This window comes from Bombina bombina, chromosome 5, assembly GCF_027579735.1.
Source record: "Bombina bombina isolate aBomBom1 chromosome 5, aBomBom1.pri, whole genome shotgun sequence".
NCBI lineage: Eukaryota > Metazoa > Chordata > Amphibia > Anura > Bombinatoridae > Bombina > Bombina bombina.
This window is the reverse complement of record NC_069503.1, coordinates 555537921-555555299: the sequence shown is the minus strand read 5'-3', so window position 1 is coordinate 555555299 and position 17379 is coordinate 555537921. Positions and strand designations below refer to the sequence as shown.

The 17379-nt window shown below is 38.6% G+C and overlaps 1 protein-coding gene across 1 annotated transcript in view; it reads right to left on the bottom strand.

Moving 5' to 3' along the window:
- The window catches only part of CMBL (carboxymethylenebutenolidase homolog), a 104963-nt gene that overhangs the window by 72226 nt on the left and 15358 nt on the right, over positions 1-17379 (bottom strand). The window contains exons 2-4 of the mRNA XM_053714509.1: positions 12009-12230; positions 5912-6019; positions 1828-1970 (exon numbers count right to left, since the gene is read on the bottom strand). Of these exons, the coding sequence (XP_053570484.1) occupies positions 1828-1970; positions 5912-6019; positions 12009-12223 (466 nt within the window). The 5' untranslated portion in view covers positions 12224-12230. The remainder of the gene's footprint in view (positions 1-1827; positions 1971-5911; positions 6020-12008; positions 12231-17379) is intronic.

Genomic DNA, 17379 nt, shown 5'->3' with positions numbered 1-17379 from the left:
TTGTCTGTAAAATAAAAATAAATCCTAAAATAGCTAAATGTAACTATTAGTTATATTGTAGCTAGTTTAGGGTTTATTTTATAGGTAAGTATTTAGTTTTAAATAGGAATAATTTATTTAATTATAGTAATTTTATTTAGATTTATTAAAAATAGATTTAAGTTAGGGGGGTGTTAGGGTTAGACTTAGGTTTAGGGGTTAATACATTTAATATAGTAGCGGCGACGTTGGGGGCGGCAGATTAGGGGTTAATAATTGTAGGTAGGTGGCGGGGATGTTAGGGACGGCAGATTAGGGGTTAATAACACATTTTATAGTGTTTGCGAGGCGGGAGTGCAGCGGTTTAGGGGTTAATGCATTTATTATAGTGGCGGCGATGTCCGGTCGGCAGATTAGGGGTTAATAATTGTAGTTAGGTGGCAGTGACGTTGGGGGCAGCAGATTAGGGGTTAATAAATATAATGTAGGTTTCGGCGATATTAGGGGCAGCAGATTAGGGGTTCATAGGTATAATGTAGGTGGCGGCGATGTCCGGTCGGCAGATTATGGGTTAATAATTTTTATTATAGTGTTTGCGATGTGGGGGGCCTCGGTTTAGGGGTTAATAGATAGTTTATGGGTGTTAGTGTACTTTGTAGCACTTTAGCTAAGAGCTTTATGTTCCGGCGTTAGCCCATTAAACTCTTAACTACTGACTTTTATATGCGGTATTAGTCTGGACAGGAGAGGAGAGGGTCTACCGCTCACTTCTTCCAAGACTCGTAATACCGGCGTTAGGCAAATCCCATAGAAAAGATAGGATTCGCAATTGACGTAAGGGGATTTGCGGTAGCCTCGAGTCGCGGAAGAAAAGTGAGCGGTGAGCCTCTACCTGTCAGACTCGTAATACCAGCGTTAGGTAAAAAGCAGCGTTGGGACCTCTCAACGCTGCTTTTCAAGGCTAACGCAAAACTCCTAATCTGGCAGATAGTGTTGGATTATCCTACCTCAAAAGATATTATGCCCTCTTTCTGCTCTGTGAAGCCATAATACAGATTAGATATTCTCAGATGGATTGCACGGTGTGGATAGAGCCAAAGATTGGAAAAAGACAAAGCATGTGTTTGTCATTAATGCATAATAATCATAAATTACCTCCTCCAGCTACTGCTTCACCCTGGATAATCTAGAGTGTACCCAATTCTCACCAGCTAAAGACAATTCTAATTTTGGATTGGTTCAAGGTTATTATGGCTTGTTTGACTGGGAAATCTTCCCATATATTAACATTCTGGATGTTCACCAATAAGCCTCTGTGAATTCTGAGATGAAAAGTTTGTATTCAGTCTTGAATCTACAAAGCTTCCCTTTCCATGCAAATTTTGACCGTCATGTGCCTCTTTCCTAACTCTGTTTATTTATTTTTTTATAATTACCTCACTTGGTAAGTATTGTCCAAGATAACTAGTAATTAAATTCAAAATACAGAAATGTCTAGATATTGGTCCATATCTTAGCAAATAGATACAAGAACTCCTTCCATGTTCGCATCCTGTGATAGATATAAACAAAAAATGAGGAAACTGCTAGGGTGAGTCAAATTTGCAGAGGCAAAGGGGTGAATGGTCAGTTTCTATGAATTTTTCCTTTTAGCTGAGTGGTATCTTACCAGGTAAGTACTAGCTAGTATATGGATAAAGATATAGAATTGTGTGTATGTAGATAGCTAGAACACATGCATAAAGTGGCAGAAAAATAGGACTATAGCTTAAGGGTGGAAATGATAAAAAATGTACTCAATGTTAAAGATAGGAGAAAATATTAATTTTCTACTCATCCATTTCTTACCATAAAAGGACACACCAGCTTTTAATTCAGGATACTTTAACATCAGGTAATGAGTTACGATTCCACCCCAGCAGAAGCCAATGACGCCAATCTTTGTTACATGGCATTTTTCTTTTAGATATTTGAGAACAACATCAGCCTCTCTGTGGAATACAAGCAAATACATTTTAGTATGAATCTTACTAGTATGTAAAAGGTGTCTGTCTTAAAGGGCCAGTAATGTTGAAGTTAAACTTTTATGGTTTAAATAGGAGTATGCAATCTTAAGCAACTTTCAAATTTAAATCATTAAAGCTTAAAAGGGGCAGGAAACCTCAATATTTTCTTTCATGATTTGGATAGAACATTCCATTTTAGACAACTTTCCAGTTTTACATGCATTATCAAATTTGCTTTATTCTCTTGTTATCCTTTGCTGAAAAAAACATAATTGCACTACTGGCAGCTAGCTTAACATATCTAGTTAGCCAATCACAAGAGACAAATGTGTGTAGGCACCAATTAGCAGCTAGCTCCTACTAGTGTAGGATATATGCATATTTTTTTCCAACAAGGGATACCAAGAGTACAAAGCATATTTGAAAATAAAGCAAACTGGAAAGTGTCTTACAATTACATGCTCTGTCTGAATCATTTAAGTTTATTTTTCCTAGCCCTTTGTTGACTTTACTGCCCTTTAAATACATGAATAGTCTAGAAACAGTGAAACTGATTCAGATTGAGCAAATGTAAACAACTTTCCAATTTATTTCTATTATCTAATTTGCTTAATTCTCTTTGCTGTAAAGCAATAGAATGCAAGCTCAATCCTATTGGCTGATTGCATCAGCCAATAGGATTTTTTCATCTTTAATTCTGATTGGCTGATAGAATTCTATCAGCCAATCGGAATTCAAGGGACGCCATCTTGGATGACGTCAATTAAAGGAACCTTCATTCGAGAAGAACCGTCGGAAGAAGAGGATGCTCCACGCCAGATGTCTTGAAGATAGAGACGCTCCGCGCCGGATGGATGAAGACTTCGGCCCGCTTGGATGAAGACTTCTGCTGGCTTCGCTGAGGACTTCTGCCCCTTTGTTGAGGATGGATGTCGGGTCTTCAAAAACTGTAAATGGATCTTCGGGGGGTTAGTGTTAGGTTTTTTTAAGGGTTTATTGGGTGGGTTTTATTTTTAGCTTAGGGTTTGGACACCGAAAAAGAGATAAATGCCCTTTTAAGGGCAATGTCCTACCAAATACCCTTTTCAGGGCAATGGGGAGCTTAGGTTAATTTAGATAGGTTTTTATTTGGGGGGTTTGGTTGTGTGGGTGGTGGGTTTTACTGTTGGGGGTTTGTTTGTATTATTTTTCTACAGGTAAAAGAGCGGATTTCTTTGGGGCAATGCCTTTTAAGGGCCATTGGTAGTTTATTGTAGGTTAGGGGTTTTTTTATTTTGGGGGGGCTTTTTTATTTTGATAGGGCTATTAGATTAGGTGTAATTAGTTAAAATATTTGATAATTTCTTTTTTAATTTTGTGTAATTTAGTGTTTGTTTTTTTTGTAATTTAGTTAATTGTATTTAATAAATGTAATTGATTTAATTGTAGTGTAAGGTTAGGTTTTAGTGTAACTCAGGTTAGGTTTTATTTTACAGGTAACTTTGTATTTATTTTAGCTAGGTAGTTATTAAATAGTTAATAACTATTTACTAACTAGTCTACCTATTTAAAATAAATACAAATAATTAACCAGAAAGTATATAAAGGAGTGCTTAAGCTAAAGGTGTATATAAAAAACTTTAAAGAAGCATGTACAAAAAGTCTATAAAAGAAATGGCTATGCCAATTTATTCAAAATAAAATGTCAGATTACTCAACAAGTAATTGCTAATAGCAAGCTAATTTCTATAAAATCGGACGTCTCGGATATATATAAAAAATTAAAAATGAAAAAAACAAAAACTAGGTTGCCACCACAGAGAAAAAATATAAAATATGTCTAGAACAGCAGATGGTGTATAGATCGTTACAATCCCCAAAAATTAGTAGTCATAAGTCACAGAAGCTCAGGGTATTCAGGGTAACCGGGTGTCTGTTACCTTATCAATCCGGACACTGTTCCAGTCCCGATGATTTGCAGGGCTCTATGCCTCCGTAGGAGCACACGTAACTGCTGACGTCACAGATGTGGGTGCTGTCCTGTCATTGCAGTCCTATTGGTCAGGACCGTTCTCTCAAACGGGGAAGTTTTCTCAGCCGATTTCAAATAGAAAATGTGCATCCTCTCTTTAGTGCAAATTGCACGCAGGATACCTGTGGTCTTGGTAGAGAAGATATCTTGGCAGGAGGATCTATTTCGCCAGGTACAATATAGATCTTTCCAGCGATATCCGGCAATGATTTATTTTTTTCCACAACTGAGGTGTCACTGTCACACAGCTGTGCTGTGTATTTACTTTGCCTGTCTGTCATAACAAACAGAGTTGTGGAAAAAAAATCATTGCCGGATATCGCTGGAAAGATCTATATTGTACCTGGCGAAATAGATCCTCCTGCCAAGATATCTTCTCTACCAAGACCACAGGTATCCTGCGTGCAATTTTCACTAAAGAGCGGATGCACATCTTCTATTTGAAAACTTCCCAGTTTGAGAGAACGGTCCTGACCAATAGGACTGCAACGACAGGACAGCGCCCACATCTGTGACGTCAGCAGTTACGTGTGTGCTCCTACGGAGGCATAGAGCCCTGCAAATCATCGGGACTGGAACAGTGTCCGGATTGATAAGGTAACAGACACCCGGTTACCCTGAATACCCTGAGCTTCTGTGACTTATGACTACTAATTTTTGGGGATTGTAAAGATCTATACACCATCTGCTGTTCTATACATATTTTATATTTTTTCTCTGTGGTGGCAACCTAGTTTTTGTTTTTTTCATTTTTAATTTTTTTATGTATATCCGAGACGTCCGATTTTATAGAAATTAGCTTGCTATTAGCAATTACTTGTTGAGTAATCTGACATTTTATTTGGAATAAATTGGCATAGCCATTTCTTTTATATAGACTTTTTGTACATCCTTCTTTAACGTTTTTATATACACCTTTAGCTTAAGCGCTCCTTTATATACTTTCTGGTTAATTATCTGTCTTTGCCTATTGTGAGGGACACGTAGGTTTTTGAGGAGTTTGGTGGTTTACTCAGCGCACACTACTTTACATATGTGTTTAAAATAAATACAAACTTAGCTGTGAAATAAAAATAAACCCTAAGATAGCTACAATGTAACTATTAGTTATATTGTAGCTAGCTTAGGGTTTATTTTACAGGTAAGTATTTAGTTTTAAATAGGAATTATTTAGTTATTAATAGTAGGTTTTATTTAGATTTATTTTAATTACATTAAAGTTAGTGGGTGTTAAGGTTAGGGGTTAATAACTTTAGTATAGTGGCGGCGACGTTGGGGCGGAATATTAGGGGTTAATAATTGTAGGTAGGTGGCGGTGATGTCGGGGGCGACAGATTAGGGGTTAATTTTATTTTATTATTTGCGATGCGGGAGGGCCTCGGTTTAGGGGTTAATAGGTCGTTTATGAGTGTTAGTGTACAAAAACTCGTAATCTAGCCGTATGTTTTTTAGGTCACATAGATATTGTATTTTCTTTGAAAATCCAAAAAAATAATATACATGAATTAGCAAAAATGCTTCTAATAAAAGCTATAGCTGTTTCAAAAGTGTATTTAAGTATGCACCGTGCACCAGCATTTTAACCACAGCATTTTAACCATCTAGTAATGACTCATTTTGTTAATTGCTGACATGATACAAGCCCCACTGGTGCTCTGAGCAGCTGCATTATTTAAAATAAGGGTGCGCTATGCTTCACATGCACGTGCAGAGAAAAATGTTAGCATTAAAACTTTGATAGATTTTACTAGAAGCATTTTTGCCAATGCATGAATATAGCAAATATGTTTCTATTCAAAGATGTAATAAATCTATGTGCATTTAAATTTTGACTGGAATGTCCCTTTAAACTGCATTTTGCTTCCAATTTGTGTTAAATTCCTTTTACTACTTTTACACACAAAACAGGTCATACTTATCCACTTTTGTTGCTGGACGGGTTTTTAACCACTCGTGAATACGCGAGTAATCATTTGCTGGATTCCAAGGTTCTTGTCCCACAAACAAATCTGGCAATACAGCTCTGAAATAATATAAAACATTAGGATTTAAACATTTTCATAACTGTCCTAGAAAGGGGATGTGAAGTAACTTAAAGGGACATGAAAGCCAATTTTCTTTTAATGATTCAGATAGAGCATGTGATTTTAAACAACTTTCCAATTTACTTCTATTATCTCATTTGTTTTGTTCTCTTGCTATTCTTTGTTGAAAATGATACCTAGGTAGGCTTAGGAGTTGCTGATTGCTGGCTGCAAATATATGCCTCATATTACTGGCTCCCTGATGCGTTAAGCTAGCCCCCAGTAGTGCATTGCTGTTTCTTCAACAAAGGATATAAAGAGAATGAAGCAAACTAGATAATATAATTAAAATTGGAAAGTTGTTTACAATTGTATTCTTTGTCAGAATCATGAAAGAAAAAAAATGGGGTTCATGTCCCTTTTACCAGTAGTTTAATAAACTTTAATAAAGAAAATGTAAATGACCATTACAGGTACAGAAATAAACTGCAGCACATTGGATACATCATCATAACGCTTAGCTACAGTGCCCCAATATTCCAAAGGCTAAACTAATATAGCATGGAATACAAATCAAAGAAATACAAAGAGATACACTTACCATAGGTAGGTGATTTAGTATGGAGAAGAGAGAAATGAAAGTAACAAAAAAAAATGTTATGGTGAAGCAAAACCTATGAATTGTAAATAGGTTAATGACAAATGGGAAGAAGAGTTGGTAGAAATACTGCTTAAAGTGTGCAGCAATCTACTCCTAAAGTGTAGACCATAGGGACTAGACCAGATTCTAGCTGTCAATCATATCATGAAGGTGAGTAGACAATACATCACAGCTATAGAGCGTTAATAATTAGGGCGTTTATTTGCATTTAATAAGGAGGTGAAGGAGACCTTCAAATGTAGAATAGTTGTTGGTGCCAATGAGATTTGTGCTAATTGCTAATTCTGCCATTATTACAATTATTTCCTTCTATAACAGCAGAACAAGATAAGCATATAGTAATTTATTTTTGTCAGTGTGGGCATATACTAGGGAATTACATATGTATATCAAACTTTAAAGTCTGTTGTACATTGTTCAGGAGCTGAACTGGTGTTTTTTATACATAGTTTATGTTAAAAAATCTAAAACCTTAGGTAAAAAAATAAAATAAATAAAAACATTTATATATATATATATATATATATATATATATATATATATATATTTGATTGTGTACATGTATGGGAGTAAGTAATACTTTTCCTATAGGTACCTTTTCCATTATAATAAATTGCGTCTGGCTGGTGTGTTGGAAGCCATATCTGTTCAAATAAGTTGGTGTAACCATACTCTAAACTCATAAAGGAATTGGCCACAAATGAATTTACTTTATAGGTGTGACGGACCGCCTGGTACCCCAAATGAGTACCTCCATCAAAACACTTCCCTTGTCCTGGACATCCTTTTATCCAGAGCAATAGCTCCTGGTATCTCCCTTTGACCGCAGTCTAAAGTTATAGAAGTGAACAGAACTTAAAGGGACATGAAACCCAAAATTTTTCTTTCATGATTCAGATAGAGAATACAATTTTAAACAACTTTCCAATTTACTTCTATTATTTAATTTGCTTCTCTCTTGTTATCCTTTGCTGAAATGTTTATCTAGGAAAGTTCATGTGCAGCAGAGAACCTAGGTTCTAGCTGTTGATTAGTGGCTGCATATATAAACTGATTGTCATTGGCTCACCCATTTGCTCAGTTAGAAACCAGTAGTGCACGGCTGCTCCTTCAACAAATGATACCAAAAGAATAAAACAGATTAGATAATAGAGAATACAATTTTAAACAACTTTCTAATTTACTTCTATCTGAATCATGAAAGAAATATTTTGGGTTTCATGTCTCTTTAAGGCAACACTCAGGGGTCTGAACACAAAATGAGCACTTTATTTAAAAGCAGCACACATATTTATACACCCTGGCATTCCAGAGTCACAGAGCTTCGGGTTACAGAGGGAATTGGTTAAACAGTAAAGCAAAAATATGAACAATACATCAGACCTCTAACAATTGTCTATTCACAGGTAAAACAGATTAACATATAAAGTTAATTAACTGGGGAAGAAAGTTTACTCAGACAATCTGATTTTGAGCAGTCTAGTTGATATAATCACACAGGAACACAATCAGTTTACTCAGACAGACTCCTGAGACACAATCAGATCTGAAACGTAAATAAAATACATCTTATTACAAAATATAAAAACAGCTCTTATTAACTATTAAGTCTTTTATGCCCCACTTGGTTTATAGAGTCACAATTGCTCCCACAAGGGGCACTCACACCCTGTACCCATCCTGTATTTATGGATACAGGGTGACGTGGACATAAGACAGAGTTATGAAAGTACATGGGGTGTCCAGCATATACAATTCCACATTTCCATGCAGTCTCTGGGTATCCTTAAGCCCATGTACTCCCTGCCCAAAAAAATGTTCCATAACAGGCCCTCAGATCTTGGTGACTCATGTCACAATAGGTTTATAAGAGCTCTAGTAAACAGATGAACATTTACAAGAAATATCAGCTGAGTAAACTGTTCTACCAACTGGGTGGAAGAAAATCTGGAGTTTGGTAGGTTGTATAGACATTTTACTATTTTGAAAAGCTGTGCTTCCTAGACAAATGTTTTTAGCTTTTGTGAAAAGACTCTTGTGATCCTCTGCTTGATTTACGATTTAAATATGGAGCTGAAGTTCTTCTGTTTGTATTTATAAGTGAAACATTCACTTATTACAATGCATCTGACACAAAGACCTATAATAAACAAAAGCCCATATCACTACTGGTGAGTTAAGACAATGGGGCCGAATTATCAAGCTCGGAATGGAGCTTGACGCCCCTGTTTCCGCACGAGCCTTTAGGCTCGCCGGAAAGAGCAGTTATAAAGCAGCGGTCTAAAGACTGCTGCTCCATAACTTGTCCGCCTGCTCTGAGGCCGCCAACATCAATAAGTCCCATCCTATTTGATTGGACTGATTGACACCCCTGCTAGTGGTTGATTGGCCGCAAATCTGCAGGGGGCTGCATTGCACAAGCAGTTCACAAGATTCCCTGGTTTATGAACTTTGGTTCACAAAATACAGTTATAATGCTTAGGCACCACTGTTGCTATACTGACTAATCTCCTGGCTACTGACCCTGGCTTAGGGTTGCCACCTCGACCATGTTTTCCTGGACTTATGAGTTACGCATGCTGTAGGGTGTGCAGGGAGGAACATGTATTGTGCTGTTCATCAGCACTAGTCATGTGATGTCTAGAGGAATAATACATGTTCCCCCTGCAACATGTGTAACTCATAAGTGTCCAGGAAAACATGGCCAAGGTGGCAACCCTAACCTGGCTTGCTCCTGACCTAAAGCTGCCTACTCATCTTTGCACATTTGAATTAATCAGCAGTAAAAGGTAAACCTTTATTTATCAATACACATAATAACAATGAGGTCTTATTTTTGTAACCAGAGTTATGTCCCTACTTCCATTTTGCCCATTTCCTTTGCAAAAACCGTATAATACCATAAACAATGCTTGGAATGCCTACACCTCACCTATGACCACACAGACCCCACTTATGGGTGATATTCAGTCGAAGATCAGCCAGTGTTTTGTTGTAAATATATATTGGTAGATTTGGATATAAGGTGGAAAGGAATCAATGTCTTGAACATGTCTTAAGTTGATAGCACTATCATAAGATGAGTTCAGTTACATAAAAGTTATCCCTACTAGAAATTGTTTACCTTATTAAAAAGCACTTATCAAACCATTATAACCTATGGCCCTTTCTTTTGTCCAGGTGTTATGCTTTGGTATATACTGAGGGAAGGCAGTATTTTCTTTCACAGTGAAGATGATGACATGGTTGAGAAAGAAAAATGACCAGAACGGACATTGAAAATAGGTACACAATTTAACCGCTATAAATGTTCATATCTGCTTTTTTGTATTGCATTTCTGTAATAAGAGTGTGAAGCCTGGAAACCAGCTCTGACCAAATGACAGGATTTAATGTATTATTATTGTTGTTATGGGATGTCTTAGTTTCCTAAAGTAAAATAAACACACACACACAGGAAGATGCCTAGTTCCTAGGATCCAACAGTGAAGAAAAGCATGGGATGAGGGTGTAAAACAATGTAATTGAGGGGAATTGGTGCTACCAATTAAGGAGAACAGAACCCAAACTAGAGACAAGTATGTAATTAAATATTCCAGGGGTGAGACAAGTTCTTTAGTTCTTTCAGGGCACAGACAATATTCTTCAGTTCATCTGGTCGTCCTCTTAGTTGGACACAATAATGCTTCAGCCGACTCTACTCTGCTGTTTGTTGGTGGAAATGGAAGCAGACATTGCAAGGACATGTTTGTCATCCAAACTAAAGACATTTTTAATGCCTTTACTGTTTGAGTGTCTCTCTTTCTTGCCAGTATATTGATTTATTATTAAATGGCAACTAATTTTAATTTATTTAGGGAACTAACAGGTGCTTTATTTTCCCTTTTGCAAAAAGCTAAGCTTTATTCCATGAATGTTAGTTTCCATTAGAAGTGCTCATGTGAACAACTTTCCCAATCAAAAATGTAAAATTTTCTTATAAAAGGTTATTATTAGAATGTAAACATATTCCCCTCTGAGTATTTGAATGTAAATATGAAATTTACACTAGATGTTCCATTAAAGAAAATAAAAAGTATAAATCATACTTTATTCTATTTTTAAGCTCCTCTTATTCTTGTTTTGTTTATTCTTCAAAATAGATTGTAAGCTAAAGGGTATTCCCTCTATTATATTCAACATAAAATCACCATTCTGTCTCTTTTTCAGCTTATTTCAAGTAAATACTGTGTCTCTCAATATTTCTCTCGCTCTTTGCAAGATTGACGTAATCTACCGTCCTCTTGCCTGTCCCCCCCCCAACATTCCCTAAGTACATGCTCCTCCCCTATTGCTCCCTGCAAAAAAAAAATTGGAAAGGTAGGGAGAGAGGAACTTAGAGGACCTCTTAATCTTCAGCGTATACAGCACACTCCGTATTCAGCATTGCACCAGCAGCTCTTGTGCAACGCCGCACCGAATCGGCCGCCAGCTGGGGGGTGTCAATCAACCCGATCGTACTCGATCGGGTTGATTTGTGACGATGTCTGTCCGTCTGCTCAGAGCAGGAGGACAGTGTTATTGAGCAGCTGTCTTTAGACCGCTGCTTCATAACTGCTGTTTGTGGCAAGCCTGCAGGCTCGCCAGAAACACGGGCCCTCAAGCTCCATTCAGAGCTTGATAAATGGGCCTCTTTGCCTGAAAAATGTAACTAAATCATAATTTTTTTTGTACGTACTTGGCTGTTTTATATAAACACAAAAATTGAAAAATTGGAGTATATAACAGGGCTGAACATTATTGTTGAAATAGTTATGCACTCAAATAATAAATATGTTTTAGCATATAGAGAAAAAAAAAATACAAAAAAAAATGGTTTGACAAATTCTCTATTAAGTTAAAGGGACAGTAAACAGTAATGTGACAGGAGCGAGCTGCACTTAATCTTATGGCGCGGTCGGGCCGGGCTGTGACTATACAGCTGGCCCGATGCGCTGACTAAAAAAAACAGACCCGCTCAGCAGAAAGCGGGTCTGTAAAAGCGGTATGTTTTTTAAATATTAAAATGGAAAAAAGGGTTTTATAACTATAGCAGTAAAATAATGTTATATAATTCTGCACTATGTGCAGAATTATATAACATTATTTTTAGGTTTACTGACACTTTAAGGGAAAAAATTGAAGAGCCAGTTACACCTTATTTTTGGGGGGCAAGAAAGTTTTCTTTATATGGAATAATATTTTAAAAAATAGTAGCCAGGGATAAAATACCAGGAACAATAGCCCCTGAGAATTGTCAGGTTCTAAAAGAAAAAGGAAAAAAAAGGAAAAGGCACATTTGACCTTACATGTATCCATGAGTTGCAAGCAGATCAGCCATAAATCTTGTGTTAGGAAGGTCCCAACCGAATATATCCTGAACCACAATCACTGCTTTGTCAGTGCTGCTCTGAGGTTTGGAGATATAGGCCTTGATGTGATCTATTTGTATCTCCTGTCCCTGGCCTCCATATTCAAGCTTGTCACCAAGTTCACATGGACAAGGGTTTGCTTCATTAGCCATTTTAGATCTATCGAAAAAAAGAAATATTGAAAGCAATCAGTCATTATTATGAAGTTATTAGGAGACAAAATAGAAGATTCTATAGAATGGAGAGATTTCTTGTAAATCTCACACTCTCCCCTAAATGATGGACTTCCGCCCAATCTTGACTGTGAACCCTAGCAAGCACAGAGATTAAATGTCTAATATGTAAGTAAGCATAAAAATCTTTATTCTGTAAAGCAAATTCCTTTTCTAATTATTTCCAATTTAGTAATAATGCCCTGCGTTTTAATATTATATATATATATATATATATATATATATACATACATACATACATACACACACACTCAGGGTTCCCCATTATAGTGATATAGTGTGACACCCTAAAATTAATCTTTAGTTCATTACAGATTTTCTGCCATGCAATTACCACATTTCTAAGAGTATGAATAGTATATAGATTCTCAAACTCTTTATTATGTATTTTTAATTTTGTTGCCTCCATAATAAACTGGTGGGTTTTTATTTCTCCATGGAGAGAGGAAGGTAGAATACCTATAGAGCAGTAATGTATTCAGCTTTCTCTAGTAAGGTGTATCCAGTCCACGGATCATCCATTACTTATGGGATATTCTCACTCCCAACAGGAAGTTGCAAGAGGACCCACAGCAAAGCTGTTATATAGCTCCTCCCCTCACTACCATATCCAGTCATTCTCTTGCAACTCTCAACGCGCATGGAGGTAGTAAGAGGAAAGTGGTGTAAAATAGTTAGTTTATTAACTTCAATCAAAAGTTTGTTATTTTAAATAGTACCGGAGTTGTGCTATTTGTTCTAAGGCAAAGATAGAAGAAGAATTTGCCTGAGTTTTCTATGATCTTAGCAGGATGTAACTAAGATCCATTGCTGTTCTCATACATGTCTGAAGAGTGAGGTAACTTCAGGGGGAGAATGGCGTGCAGTTTATTCTGCTATCAGGTATGTGCAGTTATGATGTTTTTCTAGGATTGGAAATGCTAGAAAATGCTGCTGATTCCTGATAAATGTAAGTTAAGCTGAATACAGTGATTTAATAACGACTAGTATCATGCTTATTCCCAGGGGTAATACCCTTATAGATATGCTATATAAAACGTTTGCTGGCATGTTTAATCGTTTTTTATATATGCTTGGTGATAAAACTTATTGGGGCCTAATTTTTTCCACATGGCTGGCTGTATTTTTGCCTAGAAACAGTTTCCTGAGGCTTTCCACTGCTGTAATATGAGTGGGAGGGGCCTATTTTAGCGCAGTTATATTTACAGACTGAGACATCCAGTTTTCCTCAAGAGTCCCCTCCATGCTACAGGACATCTCTAAAGAGCCTAAAAATGTTTATTGGGGAAGGTAGGAGCCACAGTAAAGCTGTGGCATTTTGCTGGGACTGTTAAAAAACGTCTGTCGTTTTTTTGATCCGTTTTTTTGAACTAAGGGGTTAATCATCCATTTGCAAGTGGGTGCAATGCTCTGTTAGCCTATTACATACACTGTAAAAATTTCGTTTGTGCAACTGCCTTTTTTCACTGTTTTTCAAATTTTGACTAAATTTGTTTCTCTTAAAGGCACAGTACTGTTTTTTATAATTGCTTGTTAACTTGAATTAAAGTGTTTTCCAAGCTTGCTAGTCTCATTGCTAGTCTGTATAAACATGTCTGACATAGAGGAAACTCTTTGTTAATTATGTTTAAAGGCCATGGTGGAACCCCCTCTCAGAATGTATACCGATTGTACTGACTTCACTCTAAGTAAAAAAGATCATATTATGTCTTTAAAAAATTTATCACCAGAGGAATCTAGCGAGGGGGAAGTTATGCCGACTAACTCTCCCCACGTGTCAGATTCTTTGACTCCCGCTCAAGGGACTCACGTTGAAATGGCGCCAAGTACATCAAGGGCACCCATAGCGTTTACTTTACAAGACATGGCGGCAGTCATGGATAATACACTGTCAGCGGTATTAGCCAGACTACCTGAATTTAGAGGTAAGCGAGATAGCTCTGGGGTTAGACGAAATGCAGAGCATACTGACGCTTTAAGAACCATGTCTGATACTGCCTCACAATATGCTGAAGCTGAAGAAGGGGAACTTCAGTCTGTGGGTGATGCTTCTGATTCAGGGAGAATCCCTGATTCTGAGATTTCTACATTTAAATTTAAGCTTGAACACCTCCGCGTGTTACTAAAGGAGGTTTTAGCTGCTCTGAATGACTGTGACACAATTGCAGTGCCAGAGAAATTGTGTAGACTGGATAAATACTATGCAGTGCCGGTGTGTACTGATGTTTTTCCAATACCTAAAAGGTTTACAGAAATTATTTCTAAGGAATGGGATAGGCCAGGTGTGCCGTTCTCTCCACCTCCTATTTTTAGAAAAATGTTTCCTATAGACGCCACCACACGGGACTTATGGCAGACAGTCCCTAAGGTGGAGGGAGCAGTTTCTACTTTAGCAAAGCGTACCACTATCCCTGTCGAGGACAGTTGTGCTTTTTTAGATCCAATGGATAAAAAAAATTGGAAGGTTACCTTAAGAAAATATTTTGTCAACAAGGTTTTATCCTTCAGCCCCTTGCATGCATTGCCCCTGTCACTGCGGCGTTCTGGTTTGAGTCTCTGGAAGAGGCCTTACAGGTAGCGACTCCATTGGATGACATACTTGACAAGCTTAGGGCACTTAAGCTAGCCAATTCTTTTGTTTCTGATGCCATTGTTCATTTAACTAAACTAACGGCTAAGAATTCTGGTTTTCCTATACAAGCGTGCAGAGCGCTATGGCTCAAATCATGGTCAGCTGACGTGACTTCAAAGTCTAAGCTGCTTAACATTCCCTTCAAGGGGCAGACCTTATTCGGGCCTGGTTTGAAGGAGATTATTGCCGATATCACTGGAGGTAAAGGTCACGCCCTTCCTCAGGACAGGTCCAAATCCAGGGCCAAACAGTCTAATTTTCGTGCCTTTCGAAACTCCAAGGCAAGTGCGGCATCAACCTCCTCTAATGCAAGACAAGAGGGAACTGTTGCTCAGTCCAAGGCGGTCTGGAGGCCAAACCAGACCTGGAACAAAGGTAAGCAGGCTAAAAAACCTGCTGCTGCTGCCTCTAAGACAGCATGAAGGAACGGCCCCCTATCCGGTAACGGATCTAGTGGGGGGCAAACTTTCACTCTTCGCCCAGGCGTGGGCAAGAGATGTTCAGGATCCCTGGGCGTTGGAAATTATATCCCAGGGGTATCTTCTGGACTTCAAAGCTTTCCCCCCATAGGGAGATTTCACCTTTCACAGTTATCTGCAAACCAGATAAAGAGAGAGGCATTCTTACACTGTGTACGAGACCTCCTAGTTATGGGAGTGATCCATCCAGTTCCAAAAGAGGAACAAGGACAGGGTTTTTACTCAAATCTGTTTGTGGTTCCCAAGAAAGAGGGAACATTCAGACCAATTTTGGATCTAAAGATCTTAAACAAATTCCTAAGAGTTCCATCATTCAAGATGGAAACTATTCGTACCATCCTACCCATGATCCAGGAGGGTCAATACATGACTACAGTGGATCTAAAGGATGCTTAACTTCACATTCCGATACACAAAGATCATCATCGGTTTCTCAGGTTTGCCTTTCTAGACAGGCATTACCAGTTCATAGCTCTTCCCTTCGGGTTGGCTACAGCCCCAAGAATCTTCACGAAGGTTCTAGGGTCCTTTCTGGCGGTCCTCAGGCCGCGGGGCATAGCAGTAGCCCCTTATTTAGACGACATCCTGATACAGGCGTCAAACTTTCAAATTGCCAAGTCTCATACGGACGTAGTACTGGCATTTCTGAGATCGCATGGGTGGAAGGTGAACGAGGAAAAGAGTTCTCTATCCCCACTCACAAGAGTTTACTTTCTAGGGACTCTGATAGATTCTGTAGAGATGAAAATTTACCTGACGGAGTCCAGGTTATCAAAGCTTCTAAATTCCTGCCGGATTCTTCATTCTATTCTGCGACCTTCGGTAGCTCAGTGTATGGAAGTAATCGGCTTAATGGTAGCGGCAATGGACATAGTGCCGTTTGCACGCTTACATCTCAGACCGCTGCAACTATGCATGCTCAGTCAGTGGGATGGGGATTACACAGATTTGTCCCCTCAACTGAATCTGGACCAAGAGACCAGGGATTCTCTGCTCTGGTGGCTATCTCGGGTCCATCTGTCCAAAGGTATGACCTTTCTCAGGCCAGAATGGACAATTGTAACAACAGATGCCAGCCTTCTAGGTTGGGGTGCATTCTGGAACTCCCTGAAGGCTCAGGGATCGTGGACTCAGGAGGAGTCTCTCCTTCCAATAAATATTCTGGAACTAAGAGCGATATTCAATGCTCTTCAGGCTTGGCCTCAGTTAGCGTCTCTGAGGTACATCAGATTTCAGTCGGACAACATCACGACTGTGGCTTACATCAACCATCAAGGGGGAACAAGAAGTTCCCAAGCGATGTTAGAAGTCTCAAAGATTATTCGTTGGGCAGAGATTCACTTCTGCCACCTATCAGCAATCCATATCCCAGGTGTGGAGAACTGGGAGGCGGATTTTCTAAGTCGACAGACTTTTCATCCGGGGGAGTGGGAACTCCATCCGGAAGTGTTTGCACAAGTGATTCATCGCTGGGGCAAACCAGAACTGGATCTGATTGGCGTCTCGACAGAACGCCAAGCTTCCTTGTTACGGATCCAGGTCCAGGGACCCCAGGGCGACTCTGATAGATGCTCTAGCAGCGCCCTGGTCTTTCAACCTGGCTTATGTGTTTCCACCGTTTCCTCTGCTCCCTCGACTGATTGCCAAGATCAAGCAGGAGAGAGCATCAGTGATTTTAATAGCGCCTGCGTGGCCATGCAGGACCTGGTATGCAGATCTAGTGGACATGTCATCCTTTCCACCATGGACTCTGCCTCTGAGACAGGACCTTCTTCTTCCACCATCCAAATCTAATTTCTCTGAGACTGACTGCATGGAGATTGAATGCTTGATTTTATCAAAGCGTGGCTTCTCCGAATCGGTCATTGATACCTTAATACAGGCACGAAAGCCTGTCACCAGGAAAATTTACCATAAAATATGGCGTAAATATCTTTATTAGTGTGAATCCAAGGGTTACTCGT